At 44.7% G+C, this 23,939-nt stretch overlaps 11 protein-coding genes across 11 annotated transcripts; 5 read left to right on the plus strand and 6 right to left on the minus strand.

Annotated features, from left to right (window-relative positions):
• Window positions 1-177: 177 nt before the first annotated feature.
• On the minus strand, window positions 178-2,409 carry EAE97_003350 (uncharacterized protein; the record flags this gene model as incomplete). Its single annotated transcript, XM_038873862.1, has 5 exons — window positions 178-665; window positions 712-983; window positions 1,033-1,641; window positions 1,690-2,323; window positions 2,373-2,409. 5 exons carry the CDS (start codon window positions 2,407-2,409, stop codon window positions 178-180), a joined length of 2,040 nt encoding a protein of 679 aa, XP_038735725.1.
• A 134-nt stretch (window positions 2,410-2,543) lies between these two features.
• Window positions 2,544-2,986, plus strand: EAE97_003351 (uncharacterized protein; the record flags this gene model as incomplete). The annotated part of the gene is made up of 4 exons (XM_038873863.1): window positions 2,544-2,614; window positions 2,669-2,700; window positions 2,767-2,831; window positions 2,918-2,986. The coding sequence occupies 4 exons, from the start codon at window positions 2,544-2,546 to the stop codon at window positions 2,984-2,986; spliced, it is 237 nt and encodes a 78-aa protein (XP_038735726.1).
• Window positions 2,987-3,328: 342 nt separating this feature from the next.
• On the plus strand, window positions 3,329-4,247 carry EAE97_003352 (uncharacterized protein; the record flags this gene model as incomplete). Its single annotated transcript, XM_038873864.1, has 2 exons — window positions 3,329-3,906; window positions 3,971-4,247. The coding sequence occupies 2 exons, from the start codon at window positions 3,329-3,331 to the stop codon at window positions 4,245-4,247; spliced, it is 855 nt and encodes a 284-aa protein (XP_038735727.1).
• A 2,503-nt stretch (window positions 4,248-6,750) lies between these two features.
• EAE97_003353 (uncharacterized protein) lies at window positions 6,751-7,800 on the plus strand (the record flags this gene model as incomplete). Its single annotated transcript, XM_038873865.1, has 1 exon — window positions 6,751-7,800. The coding sequence occupies one exon, from the start codon at window positions 6,751-6,753 to the stop codon at window positions 7,798-7,800; it is 1,050 nt and encodes a 349-aa protein (XP_038735728.1).
• Window positions 7,801-8,246: 446 nt separating this feature from the next.
• On the minus strand, window positions 8,247-8,956 carry EAE97_003354 (uncharacterized protein; the record flags this gene model as incomplete). Its single annotated transcript, XM_038873866.1, has 2 exons — window positions 8,247-8,552; window positions 8,633-8,956. 2 exons carry the CDS (start codon window positions 8,954-8,956, stop codon window positions 8,247-8,249), a joined length of 630 nt encoding a protein of 209 aa, XP_038735729.1.
• A 1,619-nt stretch (window positions 8,957-10,575) lies between these two features.
• On the plus strand, window positions 10,576-11,867 carry EAE97_003355 (uncharacterized protein; the record flags this gene model as incomplete). Its single annotated transcript, XM_038873867.1, has 2 exons — window positions 10,576-11,299; window positions 11,350-11,867. The coding sequence occupies 2 exons, from the start codon at window positions 10,576-10,578 to the stop codon at window positions 11,865-11,867; spliced, it is 1,242 nt and encodes a 413-aa protein (XP_038735730.1).
• A 385-nt stretch (window positions 11,868-12,252) lies between these two features.
• EAE97_003356 (uncharacterized protein) lies at window positions 12,253-13,932 on the minus strand. Its single transcript, XM_038873868.1, has 2 exons — window positions 13,491-13,932; window positions 12,253-13,434 (listed from the first exon to the last, which is right to left on the minus strand). The coding sequence occupies exons 1-2, from the start codon at window positions 13,816-13,818 to the stop codon at window positions 12,569-12,571; spliced, it is 1,194 nt and encodes a 397-aa protein (XP_038735731.1). The 5' UTR covers window positions 13,819-13,932; the 3' UTR covers window positions 12,253-12,568.
• Window positions 13,933-14,539: 607 nt separating this feature from the next.
• On the minus strand, window positions 14,540-16,031 carry EAE97_003357 (uncharacterized protein; the record flags this gene model as incomplete). Its single annotated transcript, XM_038873869.1, has 5 exons — window positions 14,540-15,193; window positions 15,251-15,609; window positions 15,665-15,733; window positions 15,800-15,874; window positions 15,992-16,031. The coding sequence occupies 5 exons, from the start codon at window positions 16,029-16,031 to the stop codon at window positions 14,540-14,542; spliced, it is 1,197 nt and encodes a 398-aa protein (XP_038735732.1).
• A 1,175-nt stretch (window positions 16,032-17,206) lies between these two features.
• Window positions 17,207-19,286, plus strand: EAE97_003358 (uncharacterized protein; the record flags this gene model as incomplete). Its single annotated transcript, XM_038873870.1, has 2 exons — window positions 17,207-17,538; window positions 18,110-19,286. 2 exons carry the CDS (start codon window positions 17,207-17,209, stop codon window positions 19,284-19,286), a joined length of 1,509 nt encoding a protein of 502 aa, XP_038735733.1.
• A 407-nt stretch (window positions 19,287-19,693) lies between these two features.
• EAE97_003359 (uncharacterized protein) lies at window positions 19,694-20,459 on the minus strand (the record flags this gene model as incomplete). The annotated part of the gene is made up of 2 exons (XM_038873871.1): window positions 19,694-19,933; window positions 20,100-20,459. The coding sequence occupies 2 exons, from the start codon at window positions 20,457-20,459 to the stop codon at window positions 19,694-19,696; spliced, it is 600 nt and encodes a 199-aa protein (XP_038735734.1).
• A 535-nt stretch (window positions 20,460-20,994) lies between these two features.
• On the minus strand, window positions 20,995-22,775 carry EAE97_003360 (uncharacterized protein; the record flags this gene model as incomplete). The annotated part of the gene is made up of 5 exons (XM_038873872.1): window positions 20,995-21,120; window positions 21,224-22,249; window positions 22,300-22,464; window positions 22,516-22,606; window positions 22,675-22,775. 5 exons carry the CDS (start codon window positions 22,773-22,775, stop codon window positions 20,995-20,997), a joined length of 1,509 nt encoding a protein of 502 aa, XP_038735735.1.
• Between the last annotated feature and the right edge of the window lie 1,164 nt (window positions 22,776-23,939).

Here is a 23,939-nt window from a genome sequence, read left to right on the forward strand (position 1 = left end):
ATAATATTTCCAAGGTTGTGGTGTTGAAAGTTCTTTAGAAAGTGGTAAAGAGGCAGGTATGCACTCAGGGGTGATAAGTCAGAGGACACAGCGTTGAGCAGAGGCTTTATTTATCCATCCACATCTGAAATACAAATATGGTGAAAACGAATATATTTTGCCTGCGCCTGTTTTTGATTAAACCTTTCGTTTCAACAGCCCCTTCAAGAAATCAAAGCTATTACTATCACTCTGCAACTCCCATACCTTTCCTGTAGGTCTGTCTTCCCAGCCCAACTCTTCCGCACGTAGCAATCCCCAATCCGTAGTGATACCCCTAATGATAGCCCTTGCACCGCCTTCTGTCTCCAATGTAACTATTTGATCCGTATGCAACCAGTGTTTATAATACACTTCCTCCAGTTTTTTATCAAAGCCGTTTCTACAGAAAGTTTTATAGATGGTTTCGAATTTCGTGAGGAAGCGAGCAAGTAGTTTTTCGAGAGAGAAAGGTGTGAGATGTGGTGGTAAGAGAGCGTTGAGTGATGTTGTTGGCGCTGCGTTTGTGGTATTGAGACCTATACCTACGACCAGATCATAGTTTCCAGATGAATATGAGGAATTGACGAGAATACCACCAACTTTGACATATTCTTTCTTTCCGGGTTTAGATGGATCTTGGACGTCTACTGTTGTTAGAACGGGCTTTAAAGGATGAAGAAACAAACTTACAAACATCGTTGGGCCACTTGAGTTTGATTGGTACTGTATCGTAACCTTTATCATATGAATGAATAGCTTCAACAATAGCTATTGCTGCTAGATATTGTATGAAGACGACTGGTGCTTTATATCCAAGTTCCATAGGATGTTTCATGCAAACAGACCAGATCAAGCACCCGAGAGGAGAAACCCAAACATTGGAACCACGGCCACGTCCAGCAACTTGCGTTGTAGCTGTGAAAGTGAAACCCGTAGGAAGCCTAGAAAGAAGCTTTGAGTTCCTAAAGCGCATTAGAAAGGATTCATTTCAAACGAGGAATAGGGGCTCACTTTTCCAACATCGTGTTGGTACTAGTAACCACCTCTCCATATAAAAGAGTATTTCCAAATTCTTCGGCCTCGCTGGATTTTTCTTGCTGATATAGTCGCAAATTGGAGTAAAATGCATGGTGATTGAAATATGGTGTTTCCTTTGTGCCCGGCCATTTCGTCTCATGGAGAATGACTCGTTTAGGAATAGCATTGTAATCAATGATTCCATCAGCTGCTCCAGCTGATTCAAGAGCTTGCTTTTCTTCTGCTGTGGGAATAACTGCATCAGAAAGCGATTTGACTAAAGATTGAACTGACCAGCTACTCTCTGGTTTCTCAAGGTGAAGGGTGTCGTTTTCGCCCTTGATAATCTCTTCACCATTCTCTTTTTCGATAATTTCTTCCAGTGAAGCTAGCAACTCTGGGACAAAAGGTGGATGAACAGATGAAAGATGGAGGCGAGATAGAGACGGCGCTGTGGAAGTTTCTTCGCTCACATTCAACCCCAATTTTGACAGACATCCTTTCAAGAACTTTGTTCGCGAGTCGTCATCGGCGGCCAAATCTTTTACAAGGTCCGAGTATCTAGGTATATTAATTATGGGGTCCAGATTCACGGCAGCAAATCTGAGAAGCTGTAAGTATATATCCAAGCATCATGCAAACCATACTTACTCTGGGTGGGGCCCAGTCAATATTGCACCGCCTTCACCGACTTTGCAATAGACGACCGCTGCGGGATCTTCTCCGCCATCGACATCAATAGGATGCACATAGGTAGCAAGTGTTTCCACCCCCTGATCTTTAAATTTACCTGCATCGACGAAAACACCCCCGCCATTGTAATATGATTTAAAAGTTTGAGAGGCATTTCCATCCTGAAGCGAGCCTTCAATCTTGACCTCTGCAGCCTTTGCACCCGCTTCACTATGGTACACAAATCCTTTGTAAGCACATCCTCTACAAGTACCTGGGTAGAATTGTAGTTCACGTGGGGCAACAACCTCTAGCTGTTTATTGCCGACCTCGAACTCACATCTTGAGGTACCATAGTAGCCTCCAGCGCAAAATCCAAGATAGGCACCACCTCTACGCACATACTGCGAGATGCGTCTATTGCCTTCTCCATTGAGAGAACGGCAGTATCCTTGGTCTGCACCCCCTGGAAATACAAGAAGAGCACAAGAAGCGGTCCAAGGCTCTTTGAGAATGATATTATCACTGACAGGAATCACTGCGTAACTTGGCGATAGCAAACGCCGTAACGTATAAAGACAGTGGCGGACGGATTCAATTGTACTCCCATTGCCTATCAAAAAACTTAGAACGAGCCTCAAAAACCTGTTGATTCAGTATACCTGAGTAGACCAGGACATCCATCTTTCTTGGGACCATTTTTCCTCGACTTAAATTTTAGTCACTGGGTCACAACCGAGGCTCTACCAACAGCAAAAACTCCCGTTCGACGTTCTCCAAAAACTATTATAATTCTCCAAATCTCACCGTGAAGAACACACAGCACTCAAAAAATGTCGAACCAGTCAGGAAACAACCCCCCAGTTGCGACGGTTGTCCAAGATGATGATGAGCCTGATGAATGGTAAAATCTGTTGACCTCAACAACTCGGGTCTGATTACTGACTCAAACTGGTAGGGATAAACGAATCTTTAGCACTGGATGTGCGGGTGAGTCAAGATTCTTCAATCAATCAACAAGAGACAATGGAGAGATAAGTGCTGAATCAACCGCAGAAGAGAACTCGAAAATGACTGATTGCTATTTTGAAAAGAAAGATTGGAGACTGTGCAAAGCAGAGGTATGAGAAAGCACCTCTTAGCGTTAAATCACGTGGGGACTCAATTGAGACGACGATAGCATGGCTGACTTCTTATGAACATGCAGCTTGATACCTTTAAGAAATGTTGGAAAAAGCATCAAAATGATCAGAGGACATCAACGAAGGATGCTTGATATGGACATAGGTAGTACATGGGTGGTGGAAAGATTGACTAGAAAGATCATTGAGGATATGAAGACATGAGGGGTAGAATAATTGTATGAATTTGATGAATATGGTTCGTGAGAGCCAGGTGTACATTATTATATACAACAAAATTCACTGTATGAGAAATAACAGCAGAAATTCACCTCAAATGGTTTTATAATTGAATTTACTATCTTGTTGTCGGGTGCAGCTGAAAATCAATTATCAAAAGGAAAATTGGTCGTCTTCTGAAGCGCGCCACATTTTCGTGAACATAAAGAAATCGCGTCTACCAAGAACATACATAGATATTTTCCTCACACATCGACATGGCAGCAATTATACATAGAGCTTCACGCTCAATAATTACCGATGCAGCGACATCGGTATCAAGATTCTCAGCAGCATCAAAAGTTACAAGTCTGACTTTTCAATCAAGACGCTTCTCCCAAAACTTTCGAAATGCGGCGATTCCAGGTTCGAGCTACACATCAAGAACGACGACTGCAACAAAGCCTCCCACAAGCTATGCAGCCCCTGCGACCAAACCCAAGGAGCCAGAAAATGCGATCGATGCTCAATCGCCCATCACAGATATGACCGAGGGGCTTGCAGATGAACCACTGATTTTGGATGAGGGATCTAGACAAGTCGACTGGGCGAGATCATTCCACGGATTGTCGTCGCAGCCATTCTCCAAAGAAGCTGCAGATATTTTACTTGCACCAATCCCTGCTGATGACGTGGAGGTTAAGCCAGATGGTATTATATACTTGCCAGAAATCAAATATCGAAGAATACTAAATAGGGCGTTTGGACCCGGTGGATGGGGTTTGGCACCAAGAGGGGAAACCATTGTTACGCAGAAGAGTATTACAAGAGAATATGCTCTCGTTGCTCATGGAAGGTAAATCTTGGGGGTTTATTACTATCATTTGAGTGAGCAGAGCTAATGTTTTTCTCCTCCGCAGATTAGTATCCGTGGCTCGTGGTGAACAAGACTATTTCTCCCCCGAAGGTATTCCAACTGCCACCGAAGGCTGCAAATCGAATGCCTTAATGCGCTGCTGCAAGGACCTTGGCGTAGCCAGTGAGCTTTGGGATCCTCGGTTCATCAGAAAGTTTATGAAGCAACATGCGAAGCAAGTTTGGGGTGAACATGTCGTAACCAAGAAGAAGAAGCAATTATGGATGAGGAAGGATGACGAAGTTAGATACCCGTACAAGGAGTCAAAGTTCGGCGCATAGAGGCCCGTTATGATTATGCCACGAATGAAAGACTAGAATGGAGGTTTGAATGCCGAAACTTTGTATTATAGAGGATATATGATGTTTAAGGTAAATATCTACATCTGTATTCTGAGAAGCAGAAAGAAGAACAGTGTAAAAATCTCCTATGAACCAGGCGATTGTATTTATGCTATCTCTTCCATAACCAGGCTGTATGTTGCGTTCGATTATTGATTTTTCCTTGACTTTTTTCTCCAGGCTGTGGATTGAATTACATTGCCTGCGGATTCCCTCCCCATCTGCTGCAAGCGCCGGCGTGTTGCGTGAGTTCTTACTCGTATTGTCACATATCAACTCTCCTGTCTTTTAATGCAAGCGAGTCAAAGGCAGTGCCTCGCAGACGGTATACCGGCAAATCTAAACTCCTCAACAATTATTGCTCCTCAGCACATCGAATCATTAACGAGCGGACTCTACTTCCTGATTTCGTACTTACCATAGGTTCTTCAAACCTGCTTGATAGCACTTAAGGCTATACACAGAATGACTGCTACATCTCGCAGTCCATTCAATAATTCGGACCCTATCCAGGAAGCCTAGAAGCTTGGTGCTGCTATATGGCAAATCTTTGAGATCAATTCAACAAATTGGTTGAAATGGTTTGCGTAACCTACGTGAAGGTTAACAATTCAGCTAAAAATGTGGCGGTTGAGATTCTAGGTACGTCAAAAGCTATGATGATGGCTAAAATCTAATATTTGAACTTTCTAGTCCACTGATCATTATGCTGTTACAGAGAAGCTCAATCTGTAATTGTGATCACCTTTTTCGGTTCTTCCAGGGGACCATGAAAGCTGTTTTCCATCTATGAGAAGGAGCTTCTCAGTGGTCCCTGAAAGTTATTGTGCCTCTTTAGTCGAGTTGTCACCGCCTTTTCTGACAAGATATCCAGGAATATTTGAAAGACTGGCGAAGGAAGTAACTTTTTTAGGATCTGCGTATTGATTCTCTAATTCGCTGCCTTCGTAACAAACAAGATGAGCGCATGCCAACTAATCCAAAGGCTTCCCTCATGTCTGCAGTAGTATTGTCATTGGAGCATTCGTCGGGTATCTCGTTGAATCCCAAGCCTTGATTGCGCCAAGTGAGAAAAAATGACAAGCTATATCTGAGGTTGTTACTGCACCGAATAAGGTACTTAGGATGCTTATTGGTAAGGATTGCACCGCTCAGAGAATAGGCGAACAAATGAAGGTCATGAAGTGTTGAGCAAGATCGGGGAGAATAGTTCGAAGGCCATTTCGACGAAGAGTCAACTCTCACTTTGATGGATTTCATAAGCAACTTTACTCAACGGTTTCCATTTTTCAGTGGTAAATTCAACTCGGGCCAAGAGTTCTTGAAGAAGCCTGGTGACCTAACCTTACTACAACGGGGGTCACCACATATGTCCGGGGTCGATCGTTAGATTTTGGCCAGGATCTCGAGGTCAACTTTGTAGTGGCCCATCTTCATATTGAACAACAGGCTGTAAACAGATGTTTTCTGGAGGATTAAGATACCTTGGTATCTTGAACCTTGGAGGTAGTATACAGACAGGCGAATGGTCGTATGTGTGTAGTCCACAATGAGTCGTTTTTCATTTTGAACTGACATGGAAATTTCAAGAACCCAGCAACCAATTTCCACCCTACATGCCCACATTTCTCTCATCATTGGGCTATAAATACTTCCCAACTAGGATCTGGACATGGCGATCAAGCACACAGTGAAAGGGCCAATTCTTGGTATTTGGGACAGGTTAATAAGTAGATGCCGACTCGTGCACAGGACAACGGTTCAAACTAGTGCTCCTTGTTCGGATCTACGGATTCACTGTATGATTGGGGTAAATGCCGCAGGATTTCTACTTATGTTTTCTTCATATTAATATCTATAATAAGGGTTTTCTGACACAAAAGGGGGTGAATCCCGGCCGAATTTTGACAAATTATCGTGTTTGCAGTCTTCTTCAGCCCTGCCACCCTGTAATCAATTCTTTAGTCATTTTCAGACGAAGGAGCGAGGGAGCCAATAAAATACGGAGCACAGTTTGCAGGCGATGGCTCAAATTTTTATTCTCCATGCTGCTTTACTACTACTGTCAGCGCCAGGCTTGTCAATCAAGAGCGATGTCCAAGGCGGCCCCCATTTGAACTTACCTAGGAGCATAGCCCCACGAGATAGCAACCCTTCCACTCAGACGTGCATACTTGGCGCAAGGAATTCAGCAGTTTCTTGAAACTGTCGCGCCATCTTACCACAGCGTATCATGAATTGGCTATGAGACTCAAAATACCCATATGGAGACAGGGGTCCAAGGAGAGTGGTGTTTTGGGGGTGGTGTTTTGAGAGTGGGTGGAGGGCCAGTAGCGCACTCTATTCCGTAAATGCATCGGATCTCCAGCGACTTGCATTTTGTAGATTTCTTGCGACCGCTTTTTACTTTTCTACGCGCAACAACCGGTGGACCTAGTGATCAATGTCAACTCCAACTTCGCGTCCTCCAGCTTCCGAGGGAACAAACGGTGCGGTGACTACTTGGCTTCCTCTAACTACTGTTTATCCCATTGTACCTAGCTGCAAAACCGAACTGTATTCTCCCAATAATCTCACAGATATCTACGCCTACGACCCTAACAATAATGCCAAGCTCTTCCCAACAAGATGCTGGCCTTCTGAAGCAAGATCATGGTGGAATCAAGAGGTCTCTGGGATATCGACCATCTCACTAGGACCATTTCTATGCCCGGAAGCATATACCGTTGTCGTTATCAGCATTGTAAACCCAGGCTCCACACTGAGTGGATGTTGTCCTAGTGGTTATGGTCTATGGTCTTTTGCGTCCCAAGGCATTCCCCGCGAATGCACATCGACCATCACCTCCGGAGCCAAGATTACATATGTTAGTAATCGGACTCCCGCCACAGATGAGTATACGACAGTCACTGCCGTGGTGGATAAAGACCAGACGGTTCACGCTGTTCAGATCAATGGATATAATTTCGATGGCAATTCCGCAGTTCCGACAGTGACGGCTTTCAGTTCGAGTACTAGTTCGAGTTCGAGTACTAGTTCGAGTTCGACGTCTGGATCGGCCTCCAAATCCGAAACAGCAGCCTTTGGCTCTACTCCCAGCTCATCTGGAGCTGGAGCCACATCCACGTCGGCTGTTTCTTCACCCCCAGCTAGTGATGGTAGTAATAGTAGTCCAGGACTTGGCACCGGAGCAAAGATCGGTATTGCTGTTGGTATCGCGATTAGTGTAGCTATCATTGCTGCTCTTGTTGGAACTATATTCTTCATGAGAAGGCGAAGGAAATACGATACAGCGCCACAGCAGGATAGTCTTCACGCGGCCTCCCAGATAAAAATGAACCAAGTCGCTTCTCTTCCATCATTGCCTGGATCTGGCGTTCTGCATGAGATGGGATATGGGTATGGATATGAGGCACACGAGGTTGGCAACACGCAGATACACGAAATGAATGGATTGACTTTTGCTGAGCTCGATGGAAAAAATAAACGCTGATATCGGATTTGATGGTATATATGGGTGGTAATTGATTGCAAAACAAAGGCGTTCTTGGCATGGTGGGCATTTTCGCGACATAAAGTTTTGAGCGAGGTTTTGTTCCCGGGTTTAGAGATAATTAAGCACGTGTTCCTCACATTGTATCTAAAAGTTTATATGAGATGCGTTGTAATTAATCGATCATATAGATTGTAACCCAAAGTCGGCTTCCGAGTGTATTTAACTCCCCCGTGTTTTTTGTCTTTTTTTTCGCGAAGGAGATCGAACCTGGGGCTTGATATTCATATGCACACAAGTTTTGAAATACATCAAAAACTCTGTGCCTTTCGCTATCTTGATGCGTATTTACCGCTAACTAGACATATCATTCTTTAGAGAGTATCATACAGCAGTTGCCAATCCTCACAGGACTTATATGCACTGGATAGCATAGTACACCGTGCCTAAACCTTGATAAAGTCCCAGACAATTATCTGTCCCTCTCCCTCTCCAATTTTTCTGGGTTCTCCATATTCCTCGTCCCCTAGCTTTGCCAGATAATCCCCCTTCATCCCAATTTTGCATAGCCTTGACCAATGCGGCATCATCAAATAACATCCACCTTTTGGTGTAGGCTTTACACTGAATCTCTCCCATCCACTGGCCCATGTTACAGCACAATATATGTTGCACCAGAAATTATGGCCGAGAAAGCAACCAGAAGCGGCATTCTGAAAACGGAGCCATCCTTTGGTCTCGGTGCATTTCCACTATTGAGCGGAGAGTTTCAGTATAAGCCGAGTGAAGATACGAGCCGAGAGGGCTCATTGCCTAGGGATTTTATACTCACGTGGATGCTAGAGCCACGGTTATCGCCTGGCTTGGCTAAGATAACGCGCCCAGAGTCCAAAGTCAGGAGTCTCCCAGATGAGGAGGCGCGGATTAGGTAGGTAGAATTAGGCTGTGGAACTGAGCTTAAGTGGTGAGGGGGTTGATTGCCTTGGTCCTCGCGGATATCGTCGCCAATGGTGGTAGAAGGGGGGGTATAGATGGTAGAAGGAGGCGTGTGTATGATAGAAGGAGATGTGTGAGTTGTAGAAGTGGGTGTGTGGATGGTAGGGGCATTGGAATCAGAATCGGCAACTGATTCATGGTCGTCATTGTTGGAAGCCATATTTGATGAAAAAGGGCCAGAGAGAATGGCCAGGACAATAGCGAAGATGTTTGGCTTTGATTGGTCCTCTTCAAAGTTGAATTGAAAGTATGTGATCAATGAGACTGAGCTGCTAAATGGGTCTATTCTAGTAATAGGCGTGCTTGAAATAAGTCGAATGACTTATGGGTATTTTCACGAACAAGAAGCTTATTTTTCGTATTGACTGGCGGTGCAAGTTCAATATTTGCTTTTTGTGAAAGAGAGTCGTACTGTTGAGCTGACTATGTACTTGATCATGCAGGAATTAGCCGCCTGCGGCCCCGCATGCAGGGCCAATTAGTTTTTACTGCGCCGCTCACTGCCTTGAAAAGGTGCAGGAAAACCCTCCCATTTGCAAACCACGACAGGCTTTTGTGAGCTTCTGTTCGTTTCTGTAGTACCGGTATTCTGGCTTGTGTTCCAGAGGACCCTGTGACCTATTTCGACGGCTTCACGCATGTAACTAATTTCACAGGCCAAAAAGAAACTCGATACCACATCCGAATCGGCAACTAAGCCTCACATATAAATATTTATAGCAGTGTTTGTGGCGATGAAATATACAAAACTTGATACCGGCTCCACATTATTGATTCCATCGTACATAGATGATAATGAATCGAGGCAGAATCTTAAAGCCATGACAGAATCTGCCTTTCCTCCAACACACTTATGGTTGTTCTAGGAATCACCGCGATCATCACTCTTACCTCGCACTTACCACGGACAGTAACAGTTGGGCTGTCCTATGCGTCTCCAGTTACCCCCTTGGAGAAGCTCTCAAACAATCACCTTAAATGGTATCTCATCGTCGAAAGCAATTGAGCGCTGCCAGCTCTGTCTGAATCGAAAACAAGAACTAGATCAGCGAGATCGATGGGGGTCGATATGCGGCCTCCAAAATGATAGGTTGATGATGAATCTCTCAAGGGAACTTTGAACGACCATTGAGTTCTTATAGGACCTCAATAAAAGAGTGCATTATTCCTAATCTTCGTGATGATGAGATAACTGTGATGTCATCTTATAGTTTGATATATCTTCTCAATTCCCACTGCTAAACACTGAGAACACACAAGATTGACAGCTTTGCTGCTCACTTGAGCATGGTTGACTGTCGACGCATGAACCATTCTCAATAGACATATGTAAGAACAGGAGGTACTAAGACGATGACAAGGCATGCCTTCAGTTAAGTAATAGTTTAAATATAACCAAATCGCAGATTATAGTGCCCATAACAATGTTTCTCAGAATCTTGTTCTCCATTGATGAAAATCGAAATAGATATTGTGGCTAATACCGCGGCTTACTCAGCCGTCCCTTGATAACAATAAACCATATGTAGGAGGTAGGTAAAGACACCTCTCAATAGCACCACAACTCCATGACCACGATCAAATCCTCATATAAATCTGACAACTCGCATTGCAAAGTCCCAGCATCACAATTGCCACATGCGCAACAATCCCATCGATCCCTCCACAAAGAGACGAAACATACCACTTTGCGCCCCAGAGCTATACCAGCTCGCACCCTCGCAAACCTCAGAGCCAAAGATTGATAACTCGTGCAACCTTCCAATTCCTTAATTCAAGATGGCTCAATACTTTCTTGATTTATTATATACCCTCACAAACTGCATGAGCTGTTTTCCGGGCTCTCCGCAGCTCAAAATAAATAATCGCAGTTTCAAGATATTACGATTACTGGGCGAGGGCGGATTTTCCTACGTCTACCTCGTCCAAGATACCAGCAGTGACAACACCTACGCTGTGAAGAAAATTCGATGTCCATTCGGTCAAGAATCCGTGGCCCTCGCCATGAAAGAAGTAGAAGCCTATGCGCTCTTCTCGCCGCATCCAAATATAATACACAGCGTGGACTACTGTGTCTCTGCGGATCGATCAGATCCAGGAGCGAAGACGGTGTATATTCTGCTACCATACTATCGACGCGGAAATTTACAAGACATAATCAATGCGAACCTGGTGAACCATACGAAATTCCCGGAGAAGAGACTGATGGTTTTGTTTTTAGGAGTTCTGAATGCACTGAAAGCTATGCATCAATATAAAGTTAGAGGAGGACCAGGTGGTGCGAATAGTGTGAATAAGGCGAAGAAAGTAAGGGCGGATGCGGCGCGAGCAGACCAGGAAGCTGAAGAGGAAGTGGAATCGAGGAGGGGAAGACAGAGAGGGAGGGAAACCGATGAGGATAGTGAACAGCAGGAACCACTCATGGATGGGGAAGTTACAATGAGTCAAGAAGGTATTGCGCCAGGAGGAGCTAGGGCGTATGCGCATAGAGATATTAAACCAGGTATTTCAAAGGGAGAATACAATGCGTGAATCTATCTAACATCAGAATAGGAAACATCATGATTGACGACGACGGCGTCCAACCCATCTTAATGGATCTCGGATCCCTAGCTCCCTCACCCACACCAATAACCTCCCGATCACTCGCCCTAGCAGTACAAGACCAAGCAGCCGAGCACTCCACCATGCCCTATCGCGCACCCGAACTCTTCGATGTAAAAACAGGCAGTACTATCGACACCAAAGTCGACATTTGGTCGCTAGGATGCACGCTATACGCATGTCTTGTCGGGAAATCGCCCTTTGAGATGCGCAGCGATGAGACAGGAGGAAGTCTGAGCATTTGTGTATTAGGTGGCGATTGGCGATTTCCCGACGAAGGAGCTGGTGGAAAAAAGAAGACCACAAACCAGACGGGACAAAGTGAAGATAGTGGTATTAGCGAAAGTATACGGGAAGTGGTGCGGAAATGTTTGAAGGTGGAACCCAATGAGAGACCAGATGTAGATGAATTGATGGAGATTGTACGGGGGGTAATTGAGGAGTTGCCCGAGGATGGCCCTTCATGATCGTGAATGGGACAGAGTGGGCCAAGTGGGTATAGGATATGATAGGACAGGACAGGACGCGATATGGTTTGGTTCAATTCGCCATGGATAGTTTCCTTGGGAAGGAAATTACCAAGGACGAGGATTAAAACGAGGCGTTATCAAGGGCGGGGAAAGCAGTGCTACCCAAGGCGATGAATAATGAAGAGTTGAGGATGGTCTCAACCAACCAGCCTAAAAGTCAAGTCGCGTAATGCAATAGATGTGTGTTTCTGTGATCTACAATGTCTATAGTCAACAAATTGACTCTATCTTGGCAATATAATTAAATTTCGTAAGAACATTTCGCTCGGGTCTAGTTTAGATTCTATTTTCGAGTCTGGATGCCATCACCTCACTTGTTCAGACGGAGACGGATCTTTGACATATCTTTTCAGCGTAAGAATTGAGGTGTTATATACAAGCGAGCATTAATCTAGATTTGTATGGTATTATTAGCGTAGCGAGACGTATGTGCTATTATATCCGAGCATCTAAAGCTCAAGTTCTATGTATTAGCTAAGTTTTCAATATAAACCCATCATCTATCTTCTCTGCATAACATCCGAGCATGCCACGTTGACGATGACAGACACGATTATTCTCTTCCACATCCACAAAGTTTGTACCGCCATTTCAAGCCAATATTCCCTTCAAAGAAGCCAAGCAAGTTGATGGATATCTTACAACTCATCATCATTCGACAATTGAGATTCCAAAGTCTTTCTTCTCTTCTGATGCGATGCATCTACCTCGCTACGATCCATACCAGCATCATGACTACCTCTCTTCCCATTCGTACCTCCACTTCCAGCAATCAACCCAGCAGCCAGCAATCCCTCTCCCACATCAGAAAATCTACACATAACCTCCATGAATCCGTCCTTTGTAGTTCGGGATTGGAATTTCTTTTGCAGCTGCTTGAGCAAGATAGCGCGATCATTCTCATTCCGCAATCCTCGGATGAACCTTGCAATGAACTCGAATCGAGACTTGCGTAATTTGATCGCGTTGTTGTATTCTGTTGCCTGAGCTAGGTAGGCCTCGATAGTTTGATCAGGGGCCTGCGAGATATTGATCCAGAAAGGGGGATGGGCAGCTTTGCGGGATGTCGTATTTGGTAATGGCTTGCTTGATGGTGGTGGGACTCTCTTGTTTGTCGGTGTAGTAGCTACGAGTGGTAGTCGAGGGGCGAGGGGTGGACTCATAGAACCATCATGCGCGAGTGGTGAGATTGCTTGACTTGATTGGCGTCTATTTGGCGTACGAGGGCTGCGGCCAACAAGGGATGTATTGATTTGTGGCGACAAGGCTGAAACGAATTGTGAAGCTGGTTGAGGCTGCTTTGCAGTAGATGTAGACATACGTTTCTCAAGCGCAGTGGTATTTCCCCAAGGAGAAGCGATGGCAGATGGCATTGGCAATTGCTGCAGACCAGCGACATCTAGACCATGATCAAACAAAACAGTTTCAGCCAACGACTGACTCTTTTGCAACTCTGTATAACCATTTTGAGCAAGAATCGGCTTTGCAGATGCAGTTTGTAAGCCTATGAACATCAGTCCCACTCTCGCAATCGCAACCACATCACCAGCACAAACTCACCCATCAAACCACTCAACCTCTCCATCTCTTCCTTCAAACTCTTCACTTCACCCTCCCACCCTTTGCTTTTCTGTATCAAATCTCTCCACTCATTTTCCAACTTCTCCAATCGATTCTCAGTATTCTTCAATTGCTTTTGGGATTCCTCAAATCGTCGTTCTGCATCTGCAGATGTCTTATCTACCTTAGTTCTCAAATCATCCAAGATTGTCAAGAGAGCACGATGTTCCTTTCGAAATTGTAAATTGACTATGCTTTGAACGCCATTCACAGCTCCTTGACTCAAACCAACACGTTCGAGAGGTGACTTCGCGAATACCACTGCCATAGTAAAGACACAAGAATGACTTATTTAGAGAATGATGAGACGCCAATTAATATATGATGCGATATTAATAAATCTAGTACGCTCAGTACTACATGAGAACCATGAGTATTATACGTAAGAAAATTGTTGATGGCGTATTAGTGAAAGGTGAAGTTCGACGTGAGCCTCCAAGTTCCTACTCAGGTTAGCGAGCTCGCCGCCTGCGCTTGTGACACAACGAACATTGAAAAAAAATGAGTGACTGTGATTTGACGGATGACGAGTCAGAAAGCAAAACATGGAGACATCACTAAAACATTTGATTATTTTTATTAAATTTTTGATTCTTTATTTTTGCCTGGATCTATGGAAAATGATCTCAGCATCTATCATCAATCGTACTACATGGAATGGACCAGTTTTGAGCCAACTGTAGGTAGATCTGAGTAGACATAGAGGTTGTAAAACAACCGATGAGGAATCCCTAAATACAGAGACTGAAAAGCAAAGAAGAACCCCCCGAGCCTCTAATGCCATAAAATACGCAAGAAATAATCCAGCTGCACCTACCAATGCAGCAACTTTTATGCTACCCATTGACCAAATCCTCACGCGCCGGGCGAACCAGCTACGCTCACTATCACTGCCCTTACAAAGGGAGTTTCGATGCTGTGGTCCTTTTATAGACATTCACGCCCGACAACTCGTGATTTACCAAATTGTATATTAAAGAAAATTAAGCTTAGATGAGATCAGCAACGTTCATTGGCATCTCCTCGATTTGAGTGCTGTAGAACTGCTCGATTTCTCTCATCATGCGGACATCATCAGCGGTGACGAAGTTGATGGCAACACCCTTACGTCCGAAACGTCCTCCACGACCGATACGATGGATGTAGTTCTCACGGTTGGCTGGGAGATCGTAGTTGATAACCAAGGAAACTTGTTGAACATCGATACCACGAGCCAAAAGATCAGTGGCGATCAAGACACGGGATGAACCGGAACGGAACTCCTTCATAATCAAGTCACGTTGACCTTGGTCCATGTCACCGTGCATGGCGGAGACGGTGAAATCACGGGCAGTGAGTTTGTCAGTCAACCAGTCGACCTTTCTTCTGGTGTTGCAGAAGATGACTGCTTGTGTGATGGTGACGGTCTCGTACAAATCGGAAAGGGTGTCCAACTTCCAGTCTTCCTTCTCAACAGCGATGTAGAATTGCTTAATACCTTCGAGGGTAAGTTCGGCCTTCTTAACCAAGATACGAACGGGGTCACGCATGAACTTGGTGGTGACCTCAAGGACGTCTTGTGGCATGGTGGCGGAGAGGAGGACAACTTGGGTGGATTGAGGAAGGAGTTGGAAGATGTCGTAGATTTGCTCGGTGAAACCACGCTGGAAGGATTGTTAGTGAAATTGTTCTCGAGCAAAGCTGGGCGATTCTAAACTTACGGAAAGCATCTCATCGGCCTCATCAAGAACGAACATCTTCATGGAGTCGGTCTTCAAGAAACGTCTTTGGATCATGTCGTGGACACGACCTGGGGTACCAACAACGACTTGAGGACCATCTTGAAGGGCCTTCATGTCATCACGAACACTGGTACCACCAATGCATGCGTGGCACTCAACGTTCATGAAGTCACCGATGGCAACAACGACCTTTTGGATTTGTTGAGCCAACTCACGGGTTGGTGCAAGGATCAAAGCCTGGCATTGCTTAACGTTGGGGTCAAGCTTTTGGAGGACGGAGATGGAGAAAGTGGCGGTCTTTCCGGTACCAGATTGAGCCTGGGCAATAACGTCATGGCCTTTTATGATGTATTAGATATGCTGAAAAAGAAGTCGCATATTTGATGAACTCACCCTTGATGACTGGCATAATAGCACGTTGTTGGATAGCGGATGGACGCTCGAAACCATAAGCGTAGACACCTGTAATTCCTTGTTAAATTTGCCCCTCCAAATATGGTTGTTCATGGATTTTATTTTAAATCGTACCTCGGAGAAGCTCTGGCTTCAAGTTCATGGTATCGAAAGAGTCGACGGTCTCGTCATAGTTGGACTCGATTTGTCCTGCAAGAAACAAAAGTGGTCAGTCTTCTTATTCTATTGATGATTTCTTCTCCTTCCCACAATGCGATCTGGTAGGATTCATCTTCAGAACATTTTCAGAATATCGGTGTAACTCACCCTCTTGGATCTCCTCGAGACCCTTATCAGCGGAAGCCATGTTTGCGGGTTATTTGAAGTAAAATCTAGATTACAAGCTTTTGCTTGAAATCTAGAAAATGATAAGGTTGGAAGGTGGAGGTGGGGTGAAAAAATGCGCAAAGTACTCTGAAAAGAGACTGCGACGTGAAGCTCTTGTTTATTTGGGGGGGGACTAGATAACAACTCCCGAGAACGAGAATTTATTGTATATCTAGTGATTTTGATTGTTTGATTGTGTTTGTAAAAGGTTGTGGTTTGGAGAGAGAAGAAAACGAAGAGGAAGGAGGGCTTTGATATTCTAAAAAGTTTTTTGGGGAAAGGTCTCGCTTAATTTTTTTGTCCCGCTACTATTAGTCTCGAGCCAGTCACCAGTAGTGAAGTACATAGATGGATAGATGGATGTGTTCCAAGGTAGGTAATCGATAATAGGAATCAAAAAAAAAGCAAACAACTACTTCGATCAGGCTGATTTAGGAAGTACTTACTGGTTAGGTACATACCATAAAAGTAAAAAAATCATTGTTGAAAAAAGATTCATCCAATCAGCATTCTTTATATGCGTTTGTTTCGGATCCTCTTAGGGGGAATTCGACTTGTTACCTATTTGGGTATCTTTTTATGCCTGAACTAGAGATTAACTAAGATACCTACTCTTCGATAGATTATGAATGAATGAATTCAAACATTAACTCATAGAGAACCAGTCATTATAGACATTTACTACATGCTTATTACTTATTACTAAGTATTCAATCGAGTATTATGGCTATCCATAGCTGCAGTAACAGACAGTTAAACAGTTTCAGACAGTCCAGTGCAGTGCCACTTCATCAGCCACCTTTGAACTGTTAAAGTGGCGATCCACCCCCTCCATTTTTTTTGGGCTCCACGGACCACTCACAGTATGGTGAAGAGAAAAAAATATGTTATATACATTTGATTCTAAAAGAGACAAAATATAATTCACCCCTTCTTTCTCCCTCTCCATCTCCCTCTCCCTCTCCCTCTCCCTCTCACCCTCCTTTTCCTCCCCATCCCCATCCCCATCCCCTACTTCATACCCATACATATATACCTGGTACACATTATCCCTAAAAAGTCTCAACTTGGATATCGTATTTATCTCTTATCATTCTTCCCCTCCTTCCTGCCATCTACCTTTGTTGCTTCCATTTCCAAACTTTGATATCAACCATGAAATCCGCCTCAAATTTAGATTTTTCAACTCCAATACAGCCTAGTGGCAATGGTACCACTACCGTACCAGTATTCGAGTCAGCAGAGATCGAAGAGTCATCTGTGTCCATCCCACCTCATCCTTTAGGTGTAAAGCCTTCAGGGAACCAATATACAGCCACCAGCAATGCTCGCTACGCTATTGGATCTTTTCAGATCTTGCCAGATGAAGTTGTGGCCATATTATTAGAATCTTTGGATCCTGAATTGTTAGCCTTGCTTGGTTCAACTTGCAAATTTTTATATGCATTCACTCGATCCGAGGAACTTTGGAAACCTTTATTTATTGAGTGAGTAATTTTGATTCTCTTTTTCATTTTGTTTTATGGAATTATATCAAATGAGATGTCGTTTCTGTTTTGGGAAGTTGGAGTCATGGTAGAGAAAGACAATAGGAGTCATTACAATAGGAGTCATTCCTTTGAAACTACTAGCGTCTAGATGTTCAAAAAGATGACTCTTTGTCATATTTCGAACAGGGGAAATAGGTAGTTTTAGGAAGGATTTTCATGAACTCCTTGGTTATTGGCGAGTTTTTAAAAAGAGGAAGGATCATTTGTATTTTCTATCAAAGCAACAGTGGGGATTATCCACCATTCATGTAGTTGGGATATTCTATATCCATAAAAGTTACTTAGCAAGCGAAGGCTCCAATACATCAAGTGATTATTTTGAAGGTTCGAATATATTTACGGCCAGGGAGGTTATGCTATATCAAGTGACATTTTACAAAGATACCAAACCCAGCAGCTACGAAAATCATACAGAGCAACTGAAATATACACATCACCCTTTGACCACAATTATTTGCACTCATGTACTACCAATACTCACCTAATCTGACTGCTAACCAAAACATAGGTCCCCAGTATCCAAATTAGGCACTTTCAAATGGCGAGGTTCATGGCGTGCAACTTTCCTCAACATAGAAGAAAGCCTGCTCTCAAAAATCCAATGTAACAATGTCTTCTCCGACGTCTTATACCGACCATTCCTCTGCACCCACACCCCTCTAACCCCATACACAACCAACATCCCTCTCAAGAACCAAATTCCCCGCCTCGAAAACCTCACACCCGAAGAATTCACCTCAACTTGGAGCGATAAACCCTTCATCCTCACTGTCCCAGTGCGAGAATGGCCTGCTTATCATTCCTGGGACACCGAAGCTCTCCTCCGCCAATACAGCGATATCAAATTCCGCGCCGAAGCCGTCGACTGGTCTCTCAAAACCTACATCCAATACATGAACCACAGCGCCGACGAATCGCCCCTCTACCTCTTCGACCGCGATTTCCTCTCCAAAATGAACCTCTCCAACCCCCAAGCTAGCGCGACCCCGCCCTACCAAATCCCCTCCTGTTTCGGCGAAGATCTCTTCCAGGTCCTCGGCCCCAACCGTCCCGACGACAAATGGCTCATCATCGGCCCCGCCCGCTCAGGCTCAACCTACCATAAAGATCCCAACGCCACCTCCGCCTGGAACGCCGTTCTCCGCGGCTCAAAATACTGGATCATGTTCCCCTCCACCCCTTCTTCTTCTCCCCCACCAGGCGTATACGTCAGCTCCGATCAATCCGAAGTTACATCTCCCCTTTCCATCGCCGAGTGGCTCCTAGGTTTTCACTCTGAAGCGCGTCGCACGCCCGGATGTATCGAAGGCGTATGTGCTGCTGGGGAAGTGCTGCATGTCCCTAGTGGATGGTGGCATTTGGTAGTGAATCTGGATGCCAGCATAGCCATAACTCAGAATTTTGTGCCGCGCGCGCATTTGGTGGGTGTGTTAGGCTTTTTAAAGGACAAAGCAGATCAAGTTTCGGGGTTTAAGAAAGAGGTGACGGATCCGTATAGCATGTTTGTGGAGGGCATGAAGAGGGAGTATCCCGAGTTATTGGACGAGGCCATGGGGGAGCTAGAGAGGAAAGCGGAAGGAAGGAAGAGAAAGTGGGATGAGGCTGTTGCGACTGGGAATGGGGATGGAGAGGCTGGAGGATTTAGTTTTGGATTCGGTGGGGATAGTGATGAGGAGGTGCCTTGAATTCAGTAATTTTCTAAGCTGATCCAATCATATCTTAAATACAGGAACGTAGGCAAGCGTGAAGAGTGTAAAATCCCACCAATGGCTTCCTTCTTGATAAACCCTCGAGATCCAGTGTATCCAGCTCTTGAACATTCATATGCAAACCGATACTCCCCAGTTCTGAAAATGGTCACTTCCCATATAGCTGCAGATTCCTTCGAGACTCCATAGGTACCGTAACATATACCAGCTAATTCCTCTTTTCAATGTTCCCAGAACGCCTCCCATACTCCAGATCCCCAATTTCTCTATTCCGAGAATCCGATTTAAACTCCCAATTCCTCCATTATCAATTTCACCTTCCCAATTCCAATTCCAAAATGTAACAATCACAACACAACATTTCCACTCGAGCCATCCATCTCCTATTTCCTCGCAGCCCCGAAATTGGTCCTCGCCTTCTTATTCCCCGTATTTTCCCTCGTATCTGTTTCACTATCGTCACCCCCCGCCATCTTCTTATTCTTTTTCCCTTTCCCTGAAGTAGCAGATGTAGGCGTCGCATGATTCGATGCGCCGTCGCCATTCTTTGGAAAACTCATAGACAAGGGCGTCGGTGCCATAGCCGCAACTGGCGTTGAAGCTCCCGAAGGTAATGGGGAATCCTATTCCGGGGTTCCTGTTAGTCTCCTATCCAATTGCCTCCGAGTTCCCTCAACTCCCGGACTTGATGCACAGCATGCGCAATTGTTCAAATTCTTGTATTACCCATTGTCTCTGCAGCCTTGCCAGCACGACAAACAATCTTTCGAATAAAACAGCTCAACTCACAACATTAACCTTCCAGCTATGCGAACTCCCACTGAAAGGTCTATCCGTCCCTCCCACCGCCGTACTCTTCCTCCCCGTTCCAGCACCCCTTCCCACTCCACCCACACTCGCACCTTTCGCGTACCCATCGAATCCAGTTATGATATTTCCCTGCGGCGTTTCATCTAAATACTCCGTTTCCTTTCTGAAAATCGCCTCTTCACTGAGCGCCAAAACCCGCTCGAGATTCTTCTTTTGCTCTAATAATTGTTTAAGCTTTCGTCGTGTTTCGTCGTAATAAGGAAGGCCTGCCGTCGGATCCGCCGTGCGACTTTCCTTCGAGGCAGTACCAAGAGCTGCAGAGGATTTATTCGAGTCCATAGTGATTGATTGGCAAGTTGCGCAAGGTATCTGAGATATGATTGTATAATGGCTTGATCCCGAAAAAGGAGCAGGAAGCTCGGGCAAGGGATACAGAATGGAAAATGACGCACGGACAGAATGAGAGCTTTTTTGGTCTTATCCGCTTATCGAAGCTGCGGGTTAGAATAGGGCTGAAGTTGAACCAGTAATAAAAATTGTCTGGAGCTCCGCGTTCAGTTTTCATTTAGTTTCCTGGGGCTAGACTCTCATGGAGGTCTGTCAAATGCACATGTTGAATAGAGTTGAATCGAACTTGATTGTCTAGCTGCAATGTGAACTATCAACCTACCTGTCATTATCCAAGTTCGAGCGGCAATTATCTGAAGTATTTTTTTTTAAAAAAAGTATGGGATAGGTGAATTCTTGAAGGCAGAAATTGGTTGCAGTATCACGTTGTGCAGGTAGAACTAGTGTTGTAAATATATTTCCTTTTATGTGCCAGTAGATCCCTAATGCCATGGCCCTTGTATGCCTGATTCGATTGATATGTTCCTCAATGAGCGTTAGCATGAGTTACTGAATTTTCGGTGGAACTCGAAGTTCTCATCTTCTTAATCTTTTCCCTTAACAATTTTTCTCGTAATTCGGCGGCTAACTTCTGCGGATCTTTTCTCAAATTCTGATACCAAAAGGACGGGTCAGCGAGATAACGAACGTAAACTTAGTCGGGTTTCTTTCGATACAAATGAGATTCTCCCCTTGCCTTATGAATCACTACCCACCTGTGCAGGTTCGGCAGATCCAGCTGTTTTATTGGCTTCGACGTCTCGAATTGGTGATCCCCTGTCACTTTGTTCTTCAGTATCAGCCCTCTTGTTTCTTCCATCCTCTACATCTGAAGAACTATTCCTTCTCCTTCGGTTTGTGGTTTCATATCTTTGCAGAGAGCGACGTCTCTTTCCATTATCATTCCTTCCATTACGGGCTTCATCCTTCGAAGAATCCCTACGACGTCTAACAGAGGGAGAGGCGCTCCGGCTAATGCTTCGCGATAGGCGCCTCACATCACGACTGCCTCGTCTATCTTTTCTGACAGGACTTGAGGGTGAGGCAGTTCTCTTCCGTGGAGTTGGACTTCGGCTTAATGAGGGAGATGAGGAGCGAGGTCTAGATCTAGAACTCGTGTTGCGACGACGGTATCTGCGAGACTTTGGAGGTGGAGAACGACTCAAGGATTCTGTTGAAGCTCTTCTTCGCTTTCGAGGTGGAGAGCGAGATTTTGAAGTCGATGGAGATCTACGACGTGGTCTTCTCTCTGGGCTTCTCGCGCGTCCTCTACCACCCCTCCCGCGGTTCCGCCTATCTGGCGATCTAGACCTGCGCCTCCGAGGTGATGGTGACCTAGATTCTGAAGCTGACCGACTGCGTCGTCTTGGTGGAGATCGTGATGGAGACTTTGATCTTGAAGGCGACCTAGAGCGTGATAAAGATGGTCTTCGCCTTTCGTCTCGTCTATCACGAGTTGCGGGAACATAAGTGTCGCTTCGAGGTGGTAGGACATAGACTCTACTGTCTCGCGCTCCGCGTGGCGATCTCGAATATCTTGGACCTCTTCGATCGAAACCTCTGCCACCACTTCGATCAAAATCTCGATCCCCGCGACCACCGCGCCAGCTATCGCCTCCTCCTCGCCCACGTCCGCCGCGGTCGCCTCGTTCGCGATCTCTTATTGCGTGCATTTCGCGGTCTCTCCGTTCACCGTCTTCTCGACGCCGACGTGCATCATCAGCAGCTTGCTCGGCTTGTATCTGAACAAATGTTAGTCAGTAATCCCCATAACTCTCCGAAGCTTTTAAACCTTTTCCTGTATAAGTTCCAACTTTTTCGCCTCAAGAAGTTCTTTTGGAACCCCTTGAGGACTGGCCTGCGCACTGAGACAAAGTTTCCATAACTCCTTGCAGAACCCCGGTGTATCTTTGTCGAGAAAACCGGTGAGTGATATTTGTAATTTTTTGATATCCGGCTGCAGTCAACATTAGATTGGTGTCTGGTAAATCATTCAGATGATACCTACATATCGTGAGCCCTCAATGAGATTAAAACACAGTTCAATGACAACATCATCTTCAGCTCCTAATATATCTGATATCTTTCCTGCGATCCATCTACGTTGCACAATAGGGTCAGCTTGCTGTTCCCTTGGTCTGGTATCTCCAAGCTCGTTTGAACGTACTTTTTCATTACCTCCAAATTGACCTTCTGAAAGTCGACTTTCTGATTGAACTCGGGTGGAAACTTGGTCGACTTCAGCAGCTTCGCATCGACGGAACTCATGGCGACGGCTGTTGAAGGCTATTGATACTAGTGTGAGATGTGGTTGGGTGTATAATATAGAGTGATTGGAATCGAGAATTGAGCTCGCAAGATAATAAAATACCCTAGCAAATAAAGCGCGTTCTACCGCATATCGTCACACAGCATGGCTCGCTTATGTAAGCATATATTGCGCCAAATGACTCGCTGCAAACATAAAATGTCTGCAAAGTGAAGTAATATAAATGGAAACAATTTGATCGATTTTCTCCACAATGCTGATTAATGTTATATGATCATCTTTGCATTTCAGATGTATGCCATAGTCGCTGATAAAGGGCGAGTACTACCTAAGTCGAACCATGAAGCTCAAGATAGACAGGGCCGCAGAATCTTTTCATGATTTCTACTCTTTTCATATTCACCCAACAATGCTCTATTTCAGGTACCTAGGTAGCTCTAGATTTTCTTATAATTCTTGGTTGGAGATGAGAGAGTATTTTACTAGGATTGGGATGAAAGCAGAAGAATCAAATATAGTAGGGGAAGTGTCCTCGCCATGCCTTCAGCATACGATTGTGAACAGTTTAGATCGTTCACACAATTTTTCTTTGGCATTGCATAGTCTTGTAGTATCAAGGCCTCTGGCAGTCACCCCAATGGCAGTTTCAAGTGTTCATATCAATTGCCTTGGGGTGTTCTTTGGACAGCAGACAACTATGCGAAGTTGCCGATTTCAGGAATGATGCTTGAGGGAGAAATTCATGGTAGATTTCGAATTTCGAAGTACAAGAACACACATATAGAGTTTCTTTACCATGGATTTGCGGAGTGAATGCTCATAAGTGAATCTGCTGATCTGAACGGGGCTTTTTTTTCATAATCCAGAACTAAAGCAGCAGACTAGGTTGATCAACGTCTTAAGTCGAATTCAAGAGACATGTTAACTTTCCATCTATCTAAACGTCTTCAATATATGTCTTGATCATATTTCTTGATCAATGCTTGCTCACTTTCATGCCCGCGTATCACACGCATACATACACTCACAATTCTACATAATGATACTCCCCTAAAGAATTTCCAATTGTACCCGCTCAACAAAAGTCCTTCCGCGCTGTAATGCTCTTCCAACTAGGCGATTTTGATATTTTGTCATAAATTCAAACTTGCTTTAAGTCAAAC

Source organism: Botrytis byssoidea (assembly GCF_014898295.1).
Source record: "Botrytis byssoidea strain MUCL 94 chromosome Unknown BBYS_005, whole genome shotgun sequence".
Lineage (NCBI taxonomy): Eukaryota > Fungi > Ascomycota > Leotiomycetes > Helotiales > Sclerotiniaceae > Botrytis > Botrytis byssoidea.

Bases quoted from the DNA above. Each gene is read 5' to 3' on its own strand.
- EAE97_003356 (XM_038873868.1), bottom strand. From the start codon at position 13,818: ATGGCAGTGGTATTCGCGAAGTCACCTCTCGAACGTGTTGGTTTGAGT. The intron at 13,435-13,490 runs GTGAGTTTGTGC...TGATGTTCATAG, and splicing joins GAGGTTGAGTGGTTTGATGG to GCTTACAAACTGCATCTGCA.